At 42.8% G+C, this 24,166-nt stretch overlaps 10 protein-coding genes across 10 annotated transcripts; 3 read left to right on the forward strand and 7 right to left on the reverse strand.

The window, feature by feature from the left end:
• Nucleotides 1–1,141: 1,141 nt before the first annotated feature.
• SS1G_13191 (hypothetical protein) lies at nt 1,142–2,065 on the forward strand (the record flags this gene model as incomplete). The annotated part of the gene is made up of 2 exons (XM_001585625.1): nt 1,142–1,280; nt 1,338–2,065. The coding sequence occupies 2 exons, from the start codon at nt 1,142–1,144 to the stop codon at nt 2,063–2,065; spliced, it is 867 nt and encodes a 288-aa protein (XP_001585675.1).
• Nucleotides 2,066–3,904: 1,839 nt separating this feature from the next.
• SS1G_13192 (hypothetical protein) lies at nt 3,905–5,764 on the reverse strand (the record flags this gene model as incomplete). The annotated part of the gene is made up of 4 exons (XM_001585626.1): nt 3,905–4,132; nt 4,199–5,051; nt 5,154–5,308; nt 5,363–5,764. The coding sequence occupies 4 exons, from the start codon at nt 5,762–5,764 to the stop codon at nt 3,905–3,907; spliced, it is 1,638 nt and encodes a 545-aa protein (XP_001585676.1).
• Nucleotides 5,765–6,080: 316 nt separating this feature from the next.
• SS1G_13193 (predicted protein) lies at nt 6,081–6,677 on the reverse strand (the record flags this gene model as incomplete). Its single annotated transcript, XM_001585627.1, has 3 exons — nt 6,081–6,275; nt 6,336–6,535; nt 6,605–6,677. The coding sequence occupies 3 exons, from the start codon at nt 6,675–6,677 to the stop codon at nt 6,081–6,083; spliced, it is 468 nt and encodes a 155-aa protein (XP_001585677.1).
• Nucleotides 6,678–7,515: 838 nt separating this feature from the next.
• On the forward strand, nt 7,516–9,617 carry SS1G_13194 (hypothetical protein; the record flags this gene model as incomplete). The annotated part of the gene is made up of 4 exons (XM_001585628.1): nt 7,516–8,072; nt 8,128–8,228; nt 8,285–8,454; nt 8,541–9,617. The coding sequence occupies 4 exons, from the start codon at nt 7,516–7,518 to the stop codon at nt 9,615–9,617; spliced, it is 1,905 nt and encodes a 634-aa protein (XP_001585678.1).
• Nucleotides 9,618–10,896: 1,279 nt separating this feature from the next.
• SS1G_13195 (predicted protein) lies at nt 10,897–11,241 on the reverse strand (the record flags this gene model as incomplete). The annotated part of the gene is made up of 2 exons (XM_001585629.1): nt 10,897–10,944; nt 11,194–11,241. The coding sequence occupies 2 exons, from the start codon at nt 11,239–11,241 to the stop codon at nt 10,897–10,899; spliced, it is 96 nt and encodes a 31-aa protein (XP_001585679.1).
• Nucleotides 11,242–11,845: 604 nt separating this feature from the next.
• On the reverse strand, nt 11,846–12,808 carry SS1G_13196 (predicted protein; the record flags this gene model as incomplete). The annotated part of the gene is made up of 1 exon (XM_001585630.1): nt 11,846–12,808. One exon carries the CDS (start codon nt 12,806–12,808, stop codon nt 11,846–11,848), a length of 963 nt encoding a protein of 320 aa, XP_001585680.1.
• Nucleotides 12,809–13,199: 391 nt separating this feature from the next.
• Nucleotides 13,200–13,835, forward strand: SS1G_13197 (predicted protein; the record flags this gene model as incomplete). The annotated part of the gene is made up of 2 exons (XM_001585631.1): nt 13,200–13,447; nt 13,682–13,835. 2 exons carry the CDS (start codon nt 13,200–13,202, stop codon nt 13,833–13,835), a joined length of 402 nt encoding a protein of 133 aa, XP_001585681.1.
• Nucleotides 13,836–16,287: 2,452 nt separating this feature from the next.
• Nucleotides 16,288–18,120, reverse strand: SS1G_13198 (hypothetical protein; the record flags this gene model as incomplete). Its single annotated transcript, XM_001585632.1, has 2 exons — nt 16,288–17,137; nt 17,186–18,120. 2 exons carry the CDS (start codon nt 18,118–18,120, stop codon nt 16,288–16,290), a joined length of 1,785 nt encoding a protein of 594 aa, XP_001585682.1.
• Nucleotides 18,121–18,804: 684 nt separating this feature from the next.
• On the reverse strand, nt 18,805–20,513 carry SS1G_13199 (hypothetical protein; the record flags this gene model as incomplete). The annotated part of the gene is made up of 4 exons (XM_001585633.1): nt 18,805–18,853; nt 19,172–19,515; nt 19,604–20,078; nt 20,143–20,513. The coding sequence occupies 4 exons, from the start codon at nt 20,511–20,513 to the stop codon at nt 18,805–18,807; spliced, it is 1,239 nt and encodes a 412-aa protein (XP_001585683.1).
• A 944-nt stretch (nt 20,514–21,457) lies between these two features.
• On the reverse strand, nt 21,458–22,789 carry SS1G_13200 (predicted protein; the record flags this gene model as incomplete). The annotated part of the gene is made up of 5 exons (XM_001585634.1): nt 21,458–21,879; nt 21,933–22,000; nt 22,054–22,442; nt 22,487–22,594; nt 22,646–22,789. The coding sequence occupies 5 exons, from the start codon at nt 22,787–22,789 to the stop codon at nt 21,458–21,460; spliced, it is 1,131 nt and encodes a 376-aa protein (XP_001585684.1).
• Nucleotides 22,790–24,166: the final 1,377 nt, after the last annotated feature.

Genomic DNA, 24,166 nt, shown 5'->3' on the forward strand with positions numbered 1-24,166 from the left:
TTTACATACAAAATTTGGTGTAAAGGTACCTGTCCGAGTTCCCCATATGTCCGAGTTCCCCATACGTTACGTTAATTAATTAAAGTTCTAAATTATACTTTAAAGAAGAAAATTTGTTTACATTTAGGAATACCAAATAATACAAATTATGACTAATGATCTTGAAGTTTGAAAGAACTGAAGTCTAGTTTTAATGAATTATATATAATACTTAAACTTGTTATAATTTCAATCTGAAAACTAATCTATCTGTCTACTCTAACTCTTTTTCTGATCAAATCGTATCCTTTTCCGCTCACATCTACCTTCATTTTCTGCTGAATGTTTTTTTAAAGTTTATAAGGCTCATTTGGTCCATACTAGTGATAATTTGATGGGTAATGGAGGAGGGATGTTCCCAGAAGTGTTATACGCAGGTAGACGCATTCTTTGGTTGGTCTTCGACATCCTTCCAAGCATAGCAGAATGTCTTTTCTTCATCAGAACCATGCTACTGCATTTCCTTACCTTTCTTCGCGGAAGGCTAGACTGCAAACGTAGTAGTAGTATTAAATATCAAGCGTATACAGCCAGAATATGCACCATTTCCCAAAAGCTTCTAGCGAAGCCAGTCTCAAGTTTCGAGAAGACTCCTAAACGCACACGCGCTTCTCATTAATCTAATATCATTTTAAACCTCCTTAATGTCCCAAGACCCCACAATTTCTCCTTGCATCTCTCCGCCTGCAGCCGAAGCAAGATAAACAGGCCGCGAATCTCAAATGTTACATGTTGTTGAGATTGGGGTAGAGTCCAAACGATCCATCCTGGCTAGAATGTTTGTCTACGTAATTCTGGAGGTCCCTGTTCCTAAAATCCATGAGAAGGGGGTTATATGGACCTATCATCCCGGGATGGTCTTGGCGTTCAAACGCCTTCATTAGATAGATATAGAAGTTCATTTGTAGGTGTTGTCTCTCAAAATCTTTATCCATATCATCTCTCTTTGCTTTTTGCATATTTCTCTCTCTATCTCTATACTATACCCTGATTAGGTCTGCTTTCCATTTCAAGATACCCATATATTCCTTCTTTTGAACATCATTGTTATACACAGTAATTGCCATTCCTTTTGCAAATAGATCATATCGTACCTTTCATAATGGCGAACTCACGTCTTTACACACCAAAACCTATCACGGATATCTTTACTGCAGACACCGACATCAACCGTCGAAACTGCCGCCGTAAAGTACCCATGAAAGTTCTCATTCTCGGGCTGGGTAGGACTGGAACTGCATGTTCGTTCCCTTTCAACCAATTTCATCTGCAAACAGAATACTGACCGATATCCACAGCAATGAGAGCAGCAATGCGTGAACTAGGCTATGTAGACACATACCACATGATGTCAGCCAGTATCGAAAACCCACCGGACTGTCTCCTCTGGCGCGATGCCTTCGACGCCAAGTACCATAACGGCCCCGCCTTCACCCGCGCAGACTGGGATCAACTTCTGGGTCACTGTCAAGCAGTTTGTGATTGGCCAGCCATAGCCTTCGCCCCTGAACTCATCGCCGCATATCCCGAAGCCAAAATCATCCTCACAAATCGCGACGTCGATTCATGGCACGCATCTACACTCAAGACAGTAAACTGGCGCGTGAACGACTGGGAGCTCGAGAAACTTAAGGGATGGGATTGGGCTGCTAGCATGTATAAACCCATGTTGCAAGAGTTTTTCGATTGCTTCTTCGAGGGAGATTTTGAAAATAAGGGAAAACAGATTTATACTCAACATTATGAGAATGTCAGAAATATTGTGAAGGAAATGGGGCCGGCTGGCGAGGGCAAATTACTGGAATATAAGATTACTGATGGATGGGAGAAATTATGCGACTTTTTGGGAGAGGCGGTTCCCAAGGATAGACCATTCCCCAAAGTCAACGATAACAATGACTTCGTTGATCGATCGAAGTGGAGAAACAGATGTCAATTGATGAATGTGTTGTTTAGATACGTCTGTATAGTGTTTGGCTGTGGACTGACATATATTTGTTTGATGAGGATTTGGAATTTGTTGTAGGTGAGGGATGATGAAGAGATCAACGGCGAAACTTCGGGAAAGAGGATGTATGAATGGGTAAATACGGTATTGGGATGGGGAAAGTTGCTTGCGTTACTGTATATCATTTAGAAAGAAGCAAAGCATTATTGGGTTTGGGCTCCGGCTGGAACGGATTTGTAGGGTATGGGCATTTACTGTACATTCTAGCTCTTTTGTTGGGTTACTTTTTCTATTATATATTATACCAAACAGCATATATCCCACCTTCAAGATCGACTCACTTACTCTTTGTAAACGATATGTATATAGATTTATCTTGTTTTATTTTATTTATTTTAAATATTCTTATATTTAATTCAATCTTTATATGGTGAAATATATAAATATATAATAAATTTTATATAAATAAAAATCTTTTTTTAAAAATATTATATATAATCCTTTAAAAAGTTTATAATTTAATATAAATTTTACAAATTGAAAAATAAAAATAAACTTATTGTTAAAGTGAATGGTTCCTGCGTAGCACGTGCACAGGGCACTAGTCATATTAGGACTAGATTGAGAAGCTCTCTGTAGGAGAGCTTCGCACTTCCGTAGAACTTAGATGTAGAGCGAACATACACAAGACCAGTATAGCCTCAGTTCTGCCCTATCAGCTTCCCACTATTCCCTGTGTAAGGTCATTCCTTTTAACACTTATAATCATAAGAATTTAAGTTTTTAAAAAATAATAATATCCCTTTAAAGAAAAAGTTATAAGATAGGTTTTGAGATATTATAAAAAATAAAATAAAAATAATAACCTTTTTATATTTTTCAGGCACTGAGGCGCCGGACTCAAAGTTCGTATATTAAATCATACTTTACATTTTTCATCTTTATATAATAAATAAACCATTTATAATATGTACTTTTAAGAAAAACATATTTTCATCTGGAATTTATGATTATACACTCACATCACATTACCACCCACAAAAACTAATCTCGATGGCCACCTCAAAGCTTCAAACCCCAAATTACAGACGCGTACTCTATTCTGGATCAGGAGAAAAGACAGATAAGAGAAGATGAAATTCTGGGGCCTGAAGCCTCAAAGAACTTTGGAAATTCGGGGACTGGATCACCGCACAAGAGGGGTGTGGGGTTTGGAAATGGAAGCGGACAAGGTGTTTGAGTCTGGACAATCGTCATACTCATATCACCCACCGCATTCCAACCTCCAGTACAATGCACATAGAAAGATCACGGGCAGGTCAAAAATGGAAACCAATAGATCAGATAGATCAAAATCATGCATGCTTTTTCCGCCGAGAGCATTGTGCACATAATACTCATCTCCGTAACGCTTTGGAAATTAACCCCGAAAAAAACAGCATCATTTCAAGGTGACGCGGCCAGAGAATGAAAATGATAAGATATACTGGTGCAAGACCTAGATTCTTACTTACTCTGTTTGGTCTGTGCTTTGCATATGCATGAGTCGTGCTCATTTGGGTATTGATCGCATGGGTGTTTGCAAGAATGGATCATGATGATAGGCATTGGCGGATACTCATTGATAGATGGTGCATTGGAAGTTGTAAATGTCGGTGCTTTTTGGGAAGATAGGGGCGCAGAAGTGCGTACCCAGTCATGGACTGATTGGTTGGATCAAACGTGGATTGTAGATTCATTTTATTTGGTACTCAAAGACTGGTAGGTATTTACATGGGTATATGCAATGGGTATCTGCGGCTCCCTTCTCTCCCAAGGAAGAAAATGTGTTTTATGTGCAGAATAGAAATTCGACCGGAACTCCCCCAGAAGTTTCCAAACAACCTCCGTTTTGCTCCGTTTCCCAAATCTCGCCCCCTAACCGGATAACAATGGAACTCCTAGACCCCGAGGCCTCCACCTCAATAAACTAGGCCCTCTCTTCCTTCTTCTCCAAATCATCGCTTCTCTTACTCCCACCACTAACCCAGCAATCCCCGCAAACACCATTAAAGTCAGCAATGGCCAGCTACTAGACCCCTCCAATCTCACAGGCTTCAGCGACCAAATCTGCGTTCCAGTATCAGCATTAAAGATTCTCGAAGCCTAAAGCAAGAAAAGAAATTAAGTTAGCCTTACCTTTTCTAAATTCACATCCAGCGGGAAACTTACCCCCAATAACTCTTCCTCTCCTGTCACATTATTGTAACTCCCCATTCCCTTCACCCTCAGGTATCTTGGATACATGCGGTGAATTTCAAATTCTGTTTCAAAAGTGGTTTTGTCCGCGTAATCTAGAGTTTCCCACTCTCCCTCTTCTGCTTCAGGCTCATCAGCCCCTTGTAATAACCATTTCCTGACTTCCGTTGCTCCATTCCAACTCACATAAAGGCTCAACCAATCTTCTCCATTGGTCAATATGCGGACGTCGGGGTCGGTCGTGGGCCATCCGTGCCAGTCGAATTTAAAGGTCCGATATGATTGGACTTCTCCAGCTCCGAAACTGCTTTGTGGTCCAAAATGTACATCACAAATAGCGGTTCCGTTGGTATCGTACTCGGTGAATGCGCCAGTGTTTCCATAACCCATAATTACGTGGTCATCGTCCAGCATTTGAAGGTTTCCCTGTGAAATGGCGCGGATACCGTTGGGATTCATGTACTCACGAATGACTTTTACCGTCATGTTGATCTCATCGAGGGAGACGAGAAGCCCGCGGGTAGCATTTCCTGGATGAGAATCATCGCCTGCATTGTCGAATAAGGAAATGGCGGTGCGATTGTGGCGCCAGCGGGCATCATGTTGATATGCGAAATTGGTAGCTAGTCCACCGGAAAGATCTTTGAACATATTTTTCTTGCCTCCTAGAATCCAGATAATATCCCCAGTGGTACCGTTTAAATAGGTCAGGGAGTGAAAATATCTGCTGGAAATAAGGAAGTTGCCCTTGGCGTCCTTATCGATACTGTTTATGTGAAAGAAATCGAAGGCAGAGTTTACTCCTCCATCTCCCTCTGGCATATCTCTATATGTATCAGAGATTGGATGATGCTCTGCCGCTCTCCACTGGAACAAGAGTTCACCGGAAGCCAAATCAATTTCCTGTATAACACAATCCCAAACATACCCTTGAGGGATTCCAACATATGATAAATCGGCCACCACAACGTCGTAAATTGTAATCAAGGCCGTGCCGTTTTTGGTGATTGTAAAATCGTGTAAATCGCCCGCGAGACCGTTTGCCGCAACGACTTTATGAACCTCCCTATAGTTTTTATCAAGCTACGCAAGTCAGCATAAACCGAAATAGATGCGTTCGACACAACGTATACTGACCATATAATAACTTCCCGCGCCATGTCCCTGCACAGCATCGGTTCCAGCCCAGAAGGTCAAATACTTTTCCCCCAACAAATCCTGAACCTGAAGATTATAGACTTGATCATAACCTCCCTTGGTCCAAATCAAATTTCCAGCTGAATCCAAAATCATTGGACCTGGATCACTAATGGATCTCCCCCGAGGACTCAATACCCAGTATAAATCATTTCGACATAGGGTACTTGAGCGTAACATATTTAAACGCGGGGAAACGACGTCGGTTGACATATAGGTGTGGACTGGGTATGATCCATAGCTACCAGCATCGAAAGCATCATCGCCATAAAAAGGGCCTATCTCAGCAACAGTGAGGATAGGTAAGAGAAGGGTAAGAAGAGAGAACAACGACAAGCCCATGGTAATCTGACTCAATAGCAACGCGAGAATAAAAAGATGTATGTCATTTGCTCATGAGACTTTGGGTATGAGTGAATGGATGGATGGATGAAGGAATAATAATTTACAAGGGGAAGTAAGTAATCGGATCAAAACCTACTAGGATAGAGTAGCAATTGACAGCCAGAAATACTTTAATAGCATTAAAAAAGATCAACTGCCACCATCTGTATGTGGGGAGTCGAAGGGTTATTGTAACCTTTGGAGGTTAAGAACTTACTGGAGCTCAGGACGTGGGAGCAACATTTGAAGGCTATCGTGAGAAGGAAGAAGCATTTCAAGCAGTTAGAGACGAAGTAGTTTCTGAGTCTTTGAGTCTCTGAGTCTCTAGAACGTATGGTGGGGGTATAGAAACATGTCTATGGTCTAGGAGATGCAGCAGTTGACGTAGACGTGTATGAATGAACGACTGCAATTTGCAGTTCACACTGAGTAGTCGTAATGCTTCTCGGGAAAGAATCATTACAGGTTTCTAGGCCGTTTCATAATTTGTGGTTTAATGTAATTAAAGCAGTTAGTACTAGGGACGTACTCGTACAAGAAGGAAAAAAAGATTTCTGGAAACGAGCAAGGGATATGGAATATCGGATATGGACGTGGGATATGGATATGGAAGGACATTGACATGGGAAAACCTTGACATGGCAGAGTTAGATTGCGACGCGACGCGCCAAGACTTTTCGGGTGGGCGCTTGCATCGCGCTTGGAAATCCGAGTTCAATCGTTTAATCGCTGCCAGTGTCATTCATCTTCTTCGATCCTAGAAAAGTTTCATCATCATTTTTAATTGAGATGACTTACCTAGTGATATTCTGGCATTCTGGTATTCTGGATATTCCAAGTATTCTGGGCGTCTCCTCCAGAGTGGGTGCATTGGCTGAGAGGTCGCCTCGAATTCGAATCCCCAGTAATTCAATATCCAATTACACGCCAAGTTAACCGTTTACATGGGCATTCAGCAGTCGGTAGGGAATCTAAACGTAAGAACGTGGAAGAAGTTTGAACATCGTCAATCCTTGACCTTCATCCGTGTCATTTTTATTACCTTGCCCCTTGCACTATTTATGCCCTGGTGTATTGCTTCTTCTTTTTTTATCCTGATCCCTATCTCGGTTGGACGATTGTCGAACAAATGCAGAAAATGGATACCAGCCGAGAACCAACCGTTTTTCGAGAGAGCATAATTTGGTAAGGCTCGGGAAGCTGGAAAGTTGGGATCTGAGGTGGATCATGAATACAACTAACCATTCTGTTCAGAGCGCGAACGCACTCACCTACGCAGCTATGGGCCAAGCATCATACTGAGATTGATGATGATGTATATCCCATACGCACACATCTTTCCCTCCACCAACAAGGATAAGGCACAAAACTCTAACCATCCACGAGGCAAAAGAGCAGTGACTCCGATTAGAGACATCCAAATGTTTTGTTGATGGAGATGAAAGTACAGATTTTGATCCCTCTATGATTTATCCTTTTTCCGTTCTTCCATTTCTTTCAGCATCCATTTGCCTACTTGGCACAATTCCTGATTGAGCCACCCAATCTCTTCCAATCTTTCAATCTAACTTCTTTCCCTTCTTTTTTTGCTTGTTCATTTGTACCGTTCATTTTTTGGCCTGGTTGATTATTTCCGTGACTTTTGGGCGTTTCTGGTTTTATTTCATCGTTTTATTCCCACATAAATCCTTAGATGAAAGTTAATAGCCATGTCGGAGAAGAACAACTTTCCAACGCCGTTATGGTCACCGTCCCTAACCGAGCATAGAGGGGTGAGTGGTTTTCACCGTCGACACACCTCTCTTGTGCCTCAGTCCCCACGTGAGACCTTCGAATCACGATGTAGTACTCCTTCAGAACCAGATTCGGAAGCATCTGGTCCCAAGCCACAAGCAGTGACCTGGATGTCATTGCCGCGGAAAGACCAACTAGCCATTCTCTTCTTTTCTAGATTGGTAGATTTCTTACAAGTTGCTTCGTTGCAAGCCTATATGTTCTACCAATTGAAGAGTTTTGATTCGGGTTTATCTAATGCTGCTATTTCGTCGCAGGCGGGGATACTGCAAGGCTGTTTCACCGGGGCTCAAGTCTGTACTGCGGTACTATGGGGTAAGGCCGCTGATACCTGGGGGAGAAAAATGGTTTTGATGATTGGGTTGGTTGGAACGGCCATTTCGTGTGTGGGATATGGATTCTCGACCACATTCTGGCAAGCTGCGTTATTTCGGGCTTTTGGTGGTGCTATCAATGGTACTGTTGGAATTATGTTAGTACATAGATCCTCTATTTCAAGTATATGATAGCTAAACCTTTTTGATTAGACGTACCATGGTTGCAGAGTTTACCAAAGAAAAGAAATATCAATCTCGAGCTTTTTTGATCTTGCCCATGAGTTTCAACGTGGCTGGTATATTGGGTCCAGGTATGTGTATATAGTATTGGAGCAATCACACCATCATGTACTAATATTGCTCATAGTCATGGGTGGATTACTTGCCGATCCAGCAATGACACTCCCCGGTCTTTTCGGTGACCAAGCTGTATTCGGATTCGAGTGGCTTCACTCATATCCCTATGCTCTTCCAGGCATCCTCAATGCCGTCTTCTTGGTAGCTACCGGCGCCATCGTGTTCCTGGGATTAGAAGAGGTGCGTGCTCTTGGCATGGCATATATTCCGATGTCTCCATCCCTAAATATCTGAATAGACGATCCTAACTTTGGTGTTTATCATAGACTCTTCCTTCAGCGCGTGGCCAGTCCGATTATGGAATTAGCCTTATGAATCGTATTAAACAATCAATAGGTTTTGGAACTACTGTGGCTCCGGTTGACTACTTCCATCTCGAGGCCTCAACTGATAGCCTCGATAACTTCGACCCTAAATCAGTCACCCGTCCCGCCGCAAACAAATTACCCTTTAGCCGCATTTGGACCAAAAATGTAATCTTCACCTTGATCACTGGTGCCTTCTTCGATTTCCATCTTGGAGCCTTCACAAATCTCTGGTCACTCTTTCTCTCGACCCCTCGACCTACCTCCACCGATTCTCAATCTCTTCCTTTTGTATTCACAGGGGGTCTCGGGATGCCTGCAGCCACTGTCGGTTTTGCGACATCCATTCTTGGCGTCTTAGGCATGGCTCTACAGGTTCTCCTTTATCCGTCTGTACATGCCAGACTCGGTACTCTCCTTTGTTTTCGATTTTTCCTTATCTTATTCCCTGTCGCTTATTTCTTTGCTCCATATTTGGCGGTATTACCTTCTAGTGCCCCGGCGCCAGGACCAGCTGCTGGACCAGCTATCTGGATTGGTATTTTTTTTGTGCTTTTACTTGCTGTTGCGGCGAGAACATTTACTCTTCCTGCCACCATTATCTTGTTGAATAATTGTTCACCTCATCCTTCGGTTCTGGGTACGATACATGGGATTGGGCAATCGGTATCAGCTGGATTTCGCACGGTGGGACCAGTGGTCGGCGGGATTTGGTATGGACAGGGATTGGAACGGGGAGTGGTGGGGTGGGCGTGGTGGGAAACCGCTGTGGTGGCTGCGGCGGGATGTGTAACTGCAATGTGGGTTTATGAGGGTAGTGGCCATGAGATCTTTCTGCAAGGGGAAGAAGAAGATATGGAGGAGGTTGAGATGCGAGGACTGATGAGGGAGAATCAGAGGGAAAGAGGGGAGGGCGTTGCTGCTGAGAGACAAGGGCTCATGGGACAGATGGGTGGAAGTACCGGTTTGGATTTGAGAGATTTGGATGATGAGGTAGAGCGGGGAACTATGGTAGGAAGTAGTAAGGGCGTTAGGTAAGAGGTTACGAAGGGCTTGACAAAGAACTAGAGTGGAGGGAATGGACGGTGGTGAGGGAAAAGCCGTATAGATGTCCGTTATATATTATGGGAATGAATACCACAATTTTGTGTTTAGATTCAAAAGGATGGGTGCATGAAATCGAGAATTTCCTAAAATCTATCAATGATTCCCGTATTGTGATAGCTTGATCCATTAGAAATTCTGTACATATCTTCAGTACGTGGTGGAGATCAGTAAAATCGATCTAGCTATCTCAAAGCCGGTAAATCAAAAGGGCAGTAAATATTTTATGATATAACTTCAATTTTTCACACTACCGCAGACTTTACAATCGGTAAAAGTATTTCTAAATAATACCTAGTACTAGCTCTTGCCCACTCAGTTATAATTTCGTTTTTCCTACACTGAAAAATCAGCATTATGTTATTCACAGCAGGAAGTATATATGCTTATGAGTGAAAATTAGTCAACTTACTACATTGAAATTCGCACTGTTCTAAACTTAAGAGCCACCCAAGCTGCTTCTTAATCTTTAGTTTTGCAATCTAATGCATCATATGCACCACCTTTCCTCGCATACCTGCCGCCAATCAACTTAGCCATTATTCTCGATTCCGTAAATTAACATCATCTGTAAAAAGCGGCCACCGTCCCGATGAAGGTAATCCTTCCATTTGGCTTGTCTTTAATATAAAAGTTCACCAAAGTGATGCTCAAAGGAAATTTCGACGAGAATTTGAATTTCGAGAAAATAATCAAAGACTATTCGTAAGAAAACTTGTAACATTCTTTATATACTTCTCCTGAGATGGCATATTTCTGAACCTCGGCGGGACTTAAACCTAACAATATCGCTGCTCTTTTAGACGAAACAAAACTACCTATTAGCTGCCACGGATCTTTTTCCTCAGCGGCTGGCCTTGAAGATTTCTCGTAGACGTATAGTGGTTTAGATGGTTCGGATACTGTCGGAGAGGACTTTGCGGGAGTCTTTAAAGAGCATGTCTGTTCATGGCGCCGTGCTATTGGTGTTGAGGGTGAAGATAGAGAGGTCCACGGGGAGGAGCTCGAAAGATGTGTGATTGAGAACACTTTTGAAGGGCTTTCGCAAATCTGAGATTTGTTGTGCGTGCGACGTGTTTGTAGAAAAGATCGAGGGCTTTGTTTGAGAATCGTGGGGCAGATTATGGGCAGGTTTCGTTGATCTCTGCGTAAGAGAGCAATGGCCAAGCTGGGAATTGTTAAAATATTGTTTGGGGATCGAGGTTTAGTTTACTTACTTGCCCTTATTAGGGTCAGAAAGGATCCGAGATATGATGTGACCCTGTATTGAGCTATTAGTCAAGTAATATATGGTACTTTGATACGATATCATGTGATTTATGGAGCATGTGTATATTTATGGAAAAAAGCTCTCTCCTCGAGTCTAAAAGCTCTGCGTATCCAACAACTTTGAAGGTCCCCAGACCCATGAGCCTTGAGTACGAGCTCCGTCATGAGTTTTGATGATGTACAAACCCACCCACCACCTTCTATCTATATCATACAGGCAGAAAAGTTGACAAGAGCTTACACCATTACTACCACTTCCAATACTAATTGCAAGACCACGAGGAGTCATTGTGGGATCAAGCGATAACGGGGTTGTGATATCAAATAACACCCTTTGATTAAGGTTGTGTCAAGCAGTGAGATATATATACCACCTGGAAATATCAAATATGGAGCTATTGAATTGGGTAATCCTCGGCAACCGTTGGAAGGCTTGAAATTTGTTCTCCGACCTCAACTCCCGAATTCAACTGAATCCGTTTTGTAAGATCTTAATACTTTTTTTGTTTATCAGTTCTATTGATTTCTATTGATTCCATACCAAAAATAAGGAAATCTAGTTCTTTCTAATCATCATTAGATATCAGCAGTTCTCAGAGGAAAGAGAGAGGCAGATTTCTTCTGCTATTATGGACTTGCTTCACTTCATCGTAAAGAGCTCCATTATCCCATATCAATCCTTCACGATACCATCAATTTATCCATTTATCCAAGGGCAATCTCTCTTTAACTTCTAGTCAATTTTTAAGCGTCCCAGTCATCAACAAAAGAAACAACAAAATGAAAGTAGGAAGGTAGGAAAAGTCTTTTGAGAACCGGCTCAGCATGGTATCCGCAAGCGCCGCAAATGCTCCTCCGATTTATGGCTTCATTATCATTACCCCCTAACTGCTTCACATCCACCCCCCATCTTCATTATCCTTATCAACACGCTGGATTGACGAACCGTCCTCGGTTGGTGTATAAGAAATATCGTGGGTATCGTCAGTAACGGTGCCCGGTACTGGTGCACCTGCGAACGGAAATCTAGCCCGGATTTCTTCTCGTCGTGCTAGACTTCTTTTTACGGCTTTTTTCATGGCCTCTTCGCGAAACCGGTGTTCTTTATCTTCGCCATAGATATCAGAAATGTTGGCTTTTCCGTATACTTTTCCTCTTCCTTCCAACATAGCGAGGGCATTATCGCGTTCTGCAACGGTACGTAGGACATCGGCTTCTGCCGGGAAAGGAGGCATGCCATTGTATGAGCGATTTATATTTCCAGTGGTGGCGTCGGATATCGGCTCGATCCAGTTATTTGGAGTAGGTTGTGTACCGCTGGAATTTGTGTTGGGCGAAGTAGAGTTCGTCGGCGTGGAAAAGCTTGATGGAGGCTCGACCCAATTCTTGGTTGGCGTTGTAACCAATTTGTTTCGAAGTTTAGGGATCGAGGGTGGGAAAATCTGCCGATTACCGCCGCAGGGTCCTGCTGTAGCTGGCGTAGAAGGGGATAGAACCGCTCCATGAAGCTCAGAACTATGATTTGAGATATGGCCGTCATAATTTGACCAATGTGGCTGTATTGATCCATCAAGGCTCGTTTTACCTTGAGGACGTTCCGGCTCAGCATAAACATGCCTAGTGGTTTCTTTTCCGCTCAGCTTGGGATCTCTGTGTGGAAACTTTGGTGGAGTTGAAGGAGCGATAGATGTACCATTGGGAGATTTTGATTGGTGGACAGTCGAAGCTTTATTATGAAATAGCGTGGAATCGCCGGGAAGCTCAGCTGGTCGAGGGGTGGTGACATACTGCAGTCCTTGCTCATAAGACCTTACGGGTCGTGATGGTGTTAAAGGAACTGGTACCGCAGCTCCCATAATGGCTTGTTTGATAGAATCAGTGCCCAAGGTTGTCTTTTCACCAAAAGGCCAAGACGGCCATAACTTTTTGCTCGTCGAGCCTAACGTATCGAGGAAACTTGCCCGGTCCTTTCGTAAGCTAATTCTTTGGAAGGATACCCTATCCTCTTTGTTTATGTGTGAAGTCTGCCCATCATGCATGTTTTCTTCCGGTGGTGCAATAAAGGTTTGTGTATCATTATTTCTCTTCTTCAAGTTCTTTCTACGTAAGCACCATATAAGCAAGCCGATTGCTACGAGAGCGAGAACCGCACCAACAATGGTAGGAATTATTATGACCAAAATTTGTCTTGACTTATAATGTCCCGTGTTGGATGGTGTTGATGTTGATGGCGATGTGACAGATGTTATGGTCGAGGATGATGTTGTGGAAGAGACAGGCATAACTTCAGATCCACTTGTATTGGTCTTCGATGAGGAATCCGATGTCAATGGTGCTGTTCCGCTGTTTTCAGTACTTGATGTGGCGGCTGTTTGCGGAATAGATAAGCTCAGGGTCCTGGTTGAAACCGTCGGGAATGTTGTCTCGACTGGCCCCGGATACGTGAAAGTGCGGAACTCCGTCGAAGTTCCTCTTACTGGTGACTCATTTGGCGGGTAATTTGTATATATTATGACCAATGCTCCAGTCACGGTAAATTCTCCTTGAGACTTAGTACTTGGAGTCACATACTAAGATACTCATTAGCTGAGAATGCACTCTTCTTGCCAGTGCGGGAAGCATACTTCCGAGGATGTTATAATGACGGGTTTTGGTTGAATGGTAGTGAATGAAGTAAGGGTTAGGACATCTAAACTGGTACTCGAACTTGACTTATCTGCCATGCATAGCAAGGAACACAGGAAGACGACAACCACCGCCAACAAAGCGAGTGGATGTCGCATTTCGATATTCAAGGGCAGATATCGTCTTGGCGGCTGGAAAGAGCTGGAAACGACTGTAAAAAGTGGATACTGTGAGTCGAATGGCAGAGAAGCAGTTTGAAGCAGTGCGACTGATCAGAGTGATGAGGTCGTGAGAGGTAAGCAAAACGGCTCAAGAGCGCGTCTTAGATCGATGATACTCGAGAAGGCGCGTGATAATTCCGAGGGTAGAGAATATTAGAGCTATGTTTTGGCACCGTAGCCTTGTTTAATCGATAGAACAAAATCCACGTGGTCAGGGTAAATAAATATGGTTGTGTGAATTTCTAGATCTTGGACTAATATAATCTTGGGATTGTGGGAAGATTGAAAATGTGAATTGAGCTAATAGTTTGGGTCATGCGTTATGAAGTATTGGCGTCGACGACAGATAACTTTTTAACAAGGTAAAACATGGAGCCCGAGATATGATGATGTTGTTCTTGAGAGTTCATCCAGACTTCATTCTTTCGGAAGAACAGCCTTAAGTCAAGAACCTCGTTTTCGCGTGTGGATATGGATTGTGGATATGGATGCTTGTGGACAGCTAGATGTATTGGGAGACTAGTAAAATATATAGGGTCGGATGTGAATGGTTTTGATAAGAATACAAAGATTCCTGTACCTTGGAATATTTTGTGTTTGATAGTGCAAAGTTTGTTGGAGCTAAAGGTAAGTCGAAGTACTACGTATGATCAGAATATAAATTCACTCTTCTTGATACATACTTGAGGTGGCGGAATTTCATTAGGAGTAAGTGTGTGAATAAGCGACTGATGGTTGTCATGAAGGGATGGTAATTTTTGGAATGATTTCGAGAATTCTGTGGTTTAGGCTTTCTTAGAGTGATCTCCTTGTTTGAATATCATAATATTTTGGTTTCTGGTGTCTGGTGTCTGGTTGTCCTGCTTTCTAGCAGAGTGATTCTTTGGTTCAACGAGCTTTGATCTACTGTTAATATCTTTTGGGATTCTTTGAAAATCCTCACAGTTCATCAAAGATGTGAGTTTTGTGTAAGTCTTGTGTGTTGGCTGAGTGGCCAACTGAGTAATGTACTGAGGTTGTCAAAGTCCTGCTCTCCGCAACCTGGAATTCACTACTCTATACAAACTTTCAAATCTGTTGAGCGACGCCACAATGCCGTCAGATTATGGGTATTCTGAGGTTTTCCAAGTGGATCTCTTCAGATAAAGAGAGGATACAATGATTGGTGGTGATTTTGATGCTGAATTCCTACTTGGATGAGTTGAAGCTGTTTGATGTGTGTCCGGTATGGAGGTCATTTGGGACTTCAAGGTTTTTGAGCTCAAGGTGAATCTTCAAGATGACAGAAAGGAAATCTTTTATCCTTATGAAGTGTGTCCTTGGATCTTTCTACTACAATAAAAATTGTGTAGCCTTGAGCTTAACACTCAAAGCTTACAAGGCTGTGTCAAGTATTTGATGAGAAAGGAAAAAGTTTGTGAAGTTGTCGACTGATAAGTATGTTGTTGTTGTTGAGATGTAGGAGATTTAGTTGATCTTGAACAGCAGCAAACATTTTGAAAGAAGTATTGGATGTAGAGCAGTTTGAGGAGTGAATATTGTTGCAATCACTTTTGAATTAGAGGGGAAGCGTCTAAACGTCTATTCTTTTTGTTGCATATCTTACTGTATGATGCTCAAGTTAAGAGCCTCAACCAACCATATCTAACGTGTATGAATGTACTTTAGTAAGAAGGGACACCGGTTCGGATGTCATGATCCATATCTTATAACTTTACCTTTCCCTGTGAAACGACTGTTTATTCTATTCTATTTTGTTCCACTTCTCATAAGATACTATGCAGAAAAGACAACGAAGACTGAGCACAATCAGTTGCAGGATGATAACAACTTCTAGTTCTACAGTGATATTTGCATATCACACGCTCTGTCCTTATATATTTCTTGTCAAAGTCATTGCCCATAACTTGGAGTTCTATGAATGATGAGAGAATCCATAGCTATGGCTCCGAAAAGTGTATCAGTGGCGTCGTATATTATTTCGTATACTCAATTAAGAGAGAGATCAGTGATCTGTCTTCCACAGACACAAACGCGTAATGCAAGGATGTGAGATATGTGTATTATTGTAAACTTTGTGGTTCTCTCTTGTAAAAGACCCTCCCTATGAAAGTCGAATGCTCTCACAAATGAGTGGCCAGTCAGCTAGTTAGATCAAACGGGCGAAGCTTTTACGTCTCCCTTATCATCCTGGCGTCCGCTGTCGGCAGGAAGAGACTTTCTTTCACATGAAGGAGATGTTCTACCTTTTACAGAGTCTCCACGACGCATTTGATCGACTAAAACACATCTTCGTAGGAGAAGATTCAAATTTAGTATGATGTATTTGCGGTAAGTGATGAAATCCAATTCCCTTTCCGAGTCACTCAAAATTTGAAGCAAAATATACTATGCAAGTCAAAGTATTGTAAGCGCCTTTTCTATATCGATTTAATGAAGAGAATGAAAATCCATCTTTTAACTACACGTAGATCAAACTCCAAAATTCTCTACTCAGTTTTCGCCTTTGCTTCCTCTCTTTTTCTAACCACCTCTAAAAATTCACCTACAATACCTTTATAATCCACACTTCTATACGGCGAGAACCACTCATTCCATGACGCTTTCCACCCTCCAACCATTTCCTTCCTCTTTCCTTCTACCCCCAATTCAGCACACAGTAAATCACAAAGATCTTGAACCTCCGCTCCCACGTTTGGTTCAATGATTCCCGCTCTTCTATATCTCCACTTCATAAATGCATTGGTTCGAGCGGTATCTAGATCCATTGTCAATTTATCATTGAAAACTTTATCCACCTCAAGGGAATGCATGTTTTCGAGATAAGCAATGCTCCAGAGGGCAGAAAGCTCAGCATATGTAGGGATCTGAGGAGATGCTAGAACGCCGAGGAAGACAATGGAACGGTCGTTGCGAGTTGCAAGTGCTGGAGGAATAGATTGACGATAGAGATGATACGGTGTATTTTCCGGCGGAGCTTCATTGGTCTTGGGCGGATTAGACAAGAAAGGGAATGTTTTATGAACCCATTGATCAGCTTCCGTGTCAAGTTCCTTCCAATATGCTTTAAGAGCGGGAGGTTCTTCACCAAAGGGGATTGGAAGGTCTAGCTCGAGACGTGCTTCAGGCGAGAAGAATTTAGAATATGTCAGATTCCATCCTGTGGCAAAGACCAATGCGTCTGTAGCAAGCTGGGTACCATTGTCGAGAGTGACACTGTTGGAATGAGCCTTTGTTATATGTGTGCGTTGGACATCTATCAGTATCCCTGCGTTTAGTTTCTCGAATAAAGTACTGTCTCCTTGAAGAAAAGAGGGTGCAGATGTAGACCAGAAGAGACTATTCGTCATTAGTAAAACGAAATATAAATTTGTGCGGATATCTTACTGTTGGCAATCTGGAGAAATTTTCTTAGCATTCTCACTCTGATCATAAAGACCTTTGAACATGTATTGGGAAGCCCACTCCCAATATTTCCCAATCAACCAAATACCAGGCCAAAAGAATCCACTATGCAAAAGCCAATACCAAAACCCGTGAGTTCTTAACAAACATGGAACTGTTAGACCCGCCCATCTGGAGAATGCAATGGCCGCTGTGTGTACTCCTCCTGACCTTACCTGTATAAGCATTCCTGGACCAGCACCACCCTCTCGTATTAACCAGGTAACCTTCTTTCCCGCTGATGCGCATAGATTGACGACCTCAGCGGCAGATTTGTTACCTCCAACCACAGTTACATGTTTGATATTATCGGCAGTAAGCTCTGCATGTCGAGCACCAAGATACAGAGAGTGGAAAAAAGGTCCATTAAATTGACTTGTGTCGAGATCTGGCATCCTTGGATCCGAAGAAGGGCCACTGGCCACAATCAATTTATCGCAGTTGAGGATTTCTTTTCCTTTGTCTTTTGTCTGGACCTCCAAAATCCACCTACTTACTCCGTTGATTCCCCGTTCAGAAGTCGCCGAAAGAACTCTCGTATTCAAGCGTAGATGTTCATCAATATGAAATCTCTTCGAAAACTTGCGAAGATACTCTCCAACCTTGTGACCAGGAATAGTATTCCACATTTTCAATTCCGGATCCTCGTCCATGCACATATCGGAGAACTCGTAGCAACCCACTGGACTATCGGCAATGAGTCCAGGGTAACTTCGATCGATACTCCAGACTCCACCGATGCTGCTATCCGAGTCAATTATGGTTAATTTAACATTGGGCTTGAGCTGTAGGTATGTTCTAGCAGCAGCAATTCCCTGCCATCCTGCACCGATGATAATGACATTGTGGTCGTCTGTGGTGTGCTTTTCTGAAGGCATGATTTCATATCAAAATCAACTTTAATGAATGATATAGAATTGCGTAATGCTTCACAGGATTGTCCAAGAAATCAATATCTCTAAGGGTAATGTATATATTCTACTGGAAGCTCTACGATACCTTTTCTTTCTATACATTTTCGCGAAAAGGGATTGAAGAACAATAGTAACGAACAATAGGAGGCAAGTGCCATGAAATACGAGAACCGAACTCTTCATCTTGTTGTCCTGGATAAAGCAGTTATAATAATTGGTACCTTGGTTTATAAAGCACATTTTGTTTTCTTTGTTCCTCGGACTTTATGTTGATAAAATTTCCATCCTTGCTGGTGGTGAAGCTATTCAACCAGGAAGTTATTCGACCCACTCAAGTCCCCGAATCTCATAGTAAATCTCGCTTTAGGTCAAAACTAATCTAAATTATCCTGTGACATTCAAAGCTATCAAACTCTTTAAATGAGTTTAATTATTCTTGTTTAGTAGACCAGGGTAAGGTTAATCAAGCTTCACGGCGTCTATTTAACACATGATATTCATTCAATTGCCCAGCTTTGGCATTGAAGTCTGAGTACCATTTAAAATATTCGTAGACCAGTTTCTTTATATTCTTTGAAGTATCTGAATGCAAGGAATTGGTTTGCACTGAGGGGGCCAGTAGGAGTCTAATTGATCCTTGCAAAAGCATTAACGATGTTTAAAGACCTCGCTCAATTGAGATGTGCTTGGAGAATCTCTGTAATTAAAAAGAATCAACTGCTTGTAGTCGCATAGTCAACGATTGACTCTGGGTAACTACCGCAGTACATGCTTCTCGGGAACGGACAATGGAAAGATTAGGGTAAGCAGACAGAAGGCAAACATCAAGAATAAACAGCATTAAGAATTGCCGATTAGGATATTGCCAAAGTAATTTCACATTTCAAATATATGCCAAGAGACTAATCCGAGTGTGACAAACACGTTACTTCAAGACTACATTCCTACAACACAATGTATCTACACAACCAAGCTCCTCCTTCCAACTCCACACCCGAACTTTCTTTTTACTTACTCATCCCAAACAGCACAAACAACCTGTCCGGCTATGTCCATAGCCGCTACGATTTCCAATCCCTTTCCAGTCTGCACATCTCTCTTGATAATGACCAATCTCCCATCATTTTGCAAGCCTACAGCTACCAAATCTCCAGCCTTGTTGATGCTGAATTGTCTAGGGAAGCTACCACCAGCAGCATCAATGGAGATGAGCGAGAAGTTACCATTGTTATGGTTGAGGGAATAGGTGAGGAGGGAATCAGAGGGGATGGTACTTGGTGTGGAGGAGGATGACGAAGGGTCGGGAATGCTGAAGTGGGTGTCGTTGCGTTGGGAGATGATGAGGAAGTTGTTGTCGGGCTAGGTGGTGTTAGTATTTTGATATCTTGCAATTTGCGGGATGATTTCTATGAATAGAAGAGGAAAAAAAAGTGTGATCTAAACATACCGTAATCTGGATTCCGGACGCGGCGCTGTAGAACTGCAATTCTTGACCTGGGGTAGTGGTCTCTAACAAAGTTCTTGTGAACTTTACGGCAAAGCTCAAAGTATTGTTGCTGTTATATGTAACCTTGTAAGCGGTAAGTTTATTGGTCAATTGGCTGACCAAATAAAAGTAAGTTGCGGATTTCGTAACCAGCCAGTTTCCATGTCTGGGTCCGCTACCAGTAGGTGTTTTCAATGGGGCAAGTGGTTCCAACAACTTGGTTTTTGGGTTGATATAGTAGAGTCTCACGAGATCAGCGCCGAGATCTGGAACGAGGACGAAACGTCCGGTGGGGTCGGTAATGGCTTCATGGGGATGTGGTGCTGTTTCGTACTCTGGGTCTGCACCCGGGGTGGTGAGATTGTAGGTGAAGGTTTGGAGGGGGAGCATGTTGGTGTCTGACGTGACATCGTAACTGCCTACGCTACTCGAAGAACTATAGTTCATTCTATTAGAACGACTTCCTAAAAAATGTAGCTAATATTGTCGAGGAATCTTACTAGAAAGCCACTGCCAACCCGGTATTGTTCGCATACAACACCGTTGCGGCCGCACCCACTGGCGTCTGAATTCTATCCAAAGCCTTCAACGAGCCATCACTTTGAATTTGCAAAGAATTCAGAGTTCCATGGTCCGAAGTCAAACCTCTGTCCGCACAGAACAAAACATCACGTTCAGAGTCCTTAGTAATCCACGATGAATTAGCAGCGCAAGCTGTGGATGTCGCAATGAGACCCAATGAATATGCACCACTTGCATCTTCCGTTAGAGACAATGTACTAACAGTCCCGGCATACGATGCAACAAAGAGTCTGGAGGCAAGAACTTGAGTGCTCGCGAATGCGAGGACAAGGGAATTGGAGATGAACATATTGAATGAAGCGTGAGTTCCGTCTGACGATCTCGCGACCAGACAGGAATGACCACTGGAATCATCCCTTTATACAAACTTATCGAACCGCCAATACCCACATCATGTTCAATCTCCGTGATAAGAATAAGCTTGAACTCTTAATTATCACCCCATAGTCTCCGTGCATGCCGAAAAGGTACCATCTCGGAGACAAGTGCGGTCAAAAACCTAACATGACAAAAAAGCGTAACTTGCCGTGCATGGACATTGCACACACTATAAACCTCACATTGTTCCTAGGGTTTCGCACCATGTAGTATTACCATTAGCAGAGGTTCCATCGCCAGCTTACCCGACATATCCAAAAACGTTATCGGATACTTTTCGTAAACCGTTCAAAGCCAAACATCACAAAACCCCATTGGTGGTAAAACCACTCTGCCCCACAAACGTAACCCCCTATATCCCAACCTCTTTATTTGTGTAAATCTAGTTCAATTTGATATAAGCTTGGAAATCCACCCGAGTCCACCGACTTTCTAGCCCGATATGGGATTTCCGGCTGGGCAAAAGAATGGCGACAGGATATTCTCCTTTTCTGCCCCTGGCTAAGGGGTACGCGATAACCTTATTTCCCCTGTTAAGGTTCGTTGGGATGTCCGATCGATAATGCCGAATATTACCCTAGACTCACTCAGCACACTCTGATTTAGTCAAAATTACCTATAAATTTATAAAGCAGGACTTCAGCAAGAATGTATATGATTGCTTACGAGTAGCGGTTTTTTTGTCTATTAAAATTGTTAACGAATTTCCAATGAATGCAGATGCTCAAGAATTTATTCGCATTTATCAAAACAGTTCTGTAACCTGAATGTTAAAGGTATCCCTGACCAACTTCTTATCCTCTTGAAGACCAATTTCACCACGCCCTCACAATCATTCTGAGCCTTGTCTGTTCGTTACCAACCGCCAGTATTCACATCATCCGGTTCCGGAACTTTGCCAGCAGTTCCTTGCATTTCTCGATCATGTTGCATGTCCACCGAACTTCTCTGAAGAGTAGAAATGTTATACGTCTTTCTTTCCTTGATTTGACCATGCCCAGGGATAGTAGCTACACTTCCTTGATGGATCACTGTAACCGTATGTGCACCGTGACCGGTAAACTTGTTGAGGATCTGGGATACGGTTGACATCTTGTATGCTCGACGGCCGTCTTCCTGTCCAGGCTCACCGTGTCCAACCTCGCCTTCGAGCTCAATCTCTTCTAAGCCTTGAATGTTGTAGTGTCGAAGTAAGGGTCTTAATGTTGCAATGCAGCTAGCAACGATTCCTAGGCCGGCTTCCACCACAGACCAAATGAGCATCGGGGATATGGAATCTATAAATATTTATTAGTCTTCTCAAGTAAGATAATGGGACGAATCGTCGAACAAAGGGGATCGGTATAATCTAAATCCACCGCAAACACTCCGATGCGCACAGCGCACGCAACACCTGCACTGGCGCAAGGTCAGCGAAAGCACAACTTAGATGATAATTATGTACCACTCACAGTAACCCTAATCCCAAAACAGTGACGACAAATGTCTTGGTTTTTATATGCATTTGCATATCCCAAACTAATGCGACTGGAACGAGGGTAAAGAGGAGGTATAGTGCAAGAGAAAGTCCTGCCCATGCATACCCTAGAGCATCTGCTGAGTCGTAGTTACAATATCCATCGACAGTCGAATCGCCCTGCGTCCAAGCATATGAGATTGGCCGGCAATTGAAGATTAAGTAAAAGCTTGCTATGAAGCAAAGAATGACGTTGATAGCAAGCCCAGCCCAGAGAGCGTACGCGCAAGGGCTAACCTCAGTCAGGCGAAGGAGACAAGTGGCGTAGGAAGCTTTAACCGCGGTGACAGCATTGATGTAAATTAAGACTGTTAGCCAGACGTACTGTTGGTCGTTAGTTTGATGTATAATCAGGAAGGTAGTGTCACAACCTTGGAGCTTTCGACAATGTCATCTGTATCCAGTCCTTTCTTATGTTGACCAATGCCCCGTTGAACGCCAACGAAAAGTAGTGACGCCATCACCATATAGAGGCCCTGAACGGCCAAGTCAGAATAGTAGATACTTGATCTGGAGGTCTACCTTACCAGAGCGAAGAGAATGAGAAAGTCATCGTGACCAATGGTATTTCGAATGACAACTCGAGTGTAATAACGAAGCGAGACAACAACAACACCAAGAACAAGGAAGAGGATTGTTGTTGCCAGTATCGATGGACCATAAGAGTCCATTCTCATCTATAACGAAAGTGACGACTCTTTCTGTAACGATGTAATGTTTTTCGGGTTGAATGTATTAAATGTGTTTCTAGGTATAACGAAGGATATTGTAGGTTGTGGAAGTGCATTATGCCACGAGATGATAATTAATTGGCAACCATGCTGAGATAGGTGTATGGAATAAAGGTGGGTGGTTGGGGGAGAGAAGTCAAAGGAAAGAAGAGCCTGGGGAAGAAAGCCGAAACGTTATATATTGATCGAAGGAGTAGATATGGGAGGAGCGACCTTGGTTTGGCGTGCAGGATCGTGCCTCATCCAACTTTGGAAAGTACGAAATACTAAAAGAAGTGTTTGTACTTAACTGAGCTCAAATGAGATGCAATAATAATAAAATATTATATCCTCGTGAATGGTGGCAGAAAATGTCACCTACCTCCTAATTCGATGTCATGTATTGGAATATCACCTGATTGCTCATTAAGCAGTGAAACCTATCCATATTCGACGAAACGATGTGCATACGTACTATCACTCGAAGTACGGTATCTACACTGTATCCAAGAACAGTCACAGAGAACTTGGTGATATCCAAGCCCCACTTACAAACGGCTGCAATGGTTTGCGACAGGAATGGACTTGGTGATGGGGGTATGTACACATGATTAAGTACGAAGTGACGATGGTGGCACTTGTTTCCACCAGTTCTAGACTTCAGACCACTGAGATGCGGCGCTTAGAGATATGCTATGTATATGCAAAGCCAGCCCTATGAAGGTTGGTATCCGTTCTAAATTATGATTCGCGTTCGCATACCATGCTTCCCATGAGTACGGTACCGGTACTAAAAATACATGTACACCCATAGCCGTGAGTTCAGAAGCCAGTCGCAATCATGTCATAGTGATGAAAGCACGGCTTTGAAGTACAAAGAGCGATACTTTGCATTCTCTTGTTATATATTTGATGCTGTGATGGATGCATATCGTGACTGGTATTAGCTGAAGGAGATACAATTGATTGTGGAAGAACTTGAGACCAGGGCTATCAGGGCGTAAGCAATATTGGTTGAATATTGAGTCCTGTCGAGAAAAGTTCTTTTTAGTTTCGAAAGGCGGTCTCCGGGTCCCATGAGTCCTTCACACACTCATTCCTTGGGCACAATCCTTGAAGCGATTCCGATGAAGTATCTGGCAGGATTGATTGCTTGATTGATTGATTGATTGATTGATTGTCAACTCAGTCATAACCTTCATGTCGCCTGTGAGGCTTAATCGGTACGGCTTGCACCTGACAAATGTTCTGAATGTCCTAGCTCGAAGGCTGGAAAAGGTCTTGGAATCGGGTGTTTGCAGGATCCAGATGTTGTCTGTTCCCTGTAGACGCCACAAT

This window comes from Sclerotinia sclerotiorum, genomic scaffold (assembly GCF_000146945.2).
Source record: "Sclerotinia sclerotiorum 1980 UF-70 scaffold_24 genomic scaffold, whole genome shotgun sequence".
Lineage (NCBI taxonomy): Eukaryota > Fungi > Ascomycota > Leotiomycetes > Helotiales > Sclerotiniaceae > Sclerotinia > Sclerotinia sclerotiorum.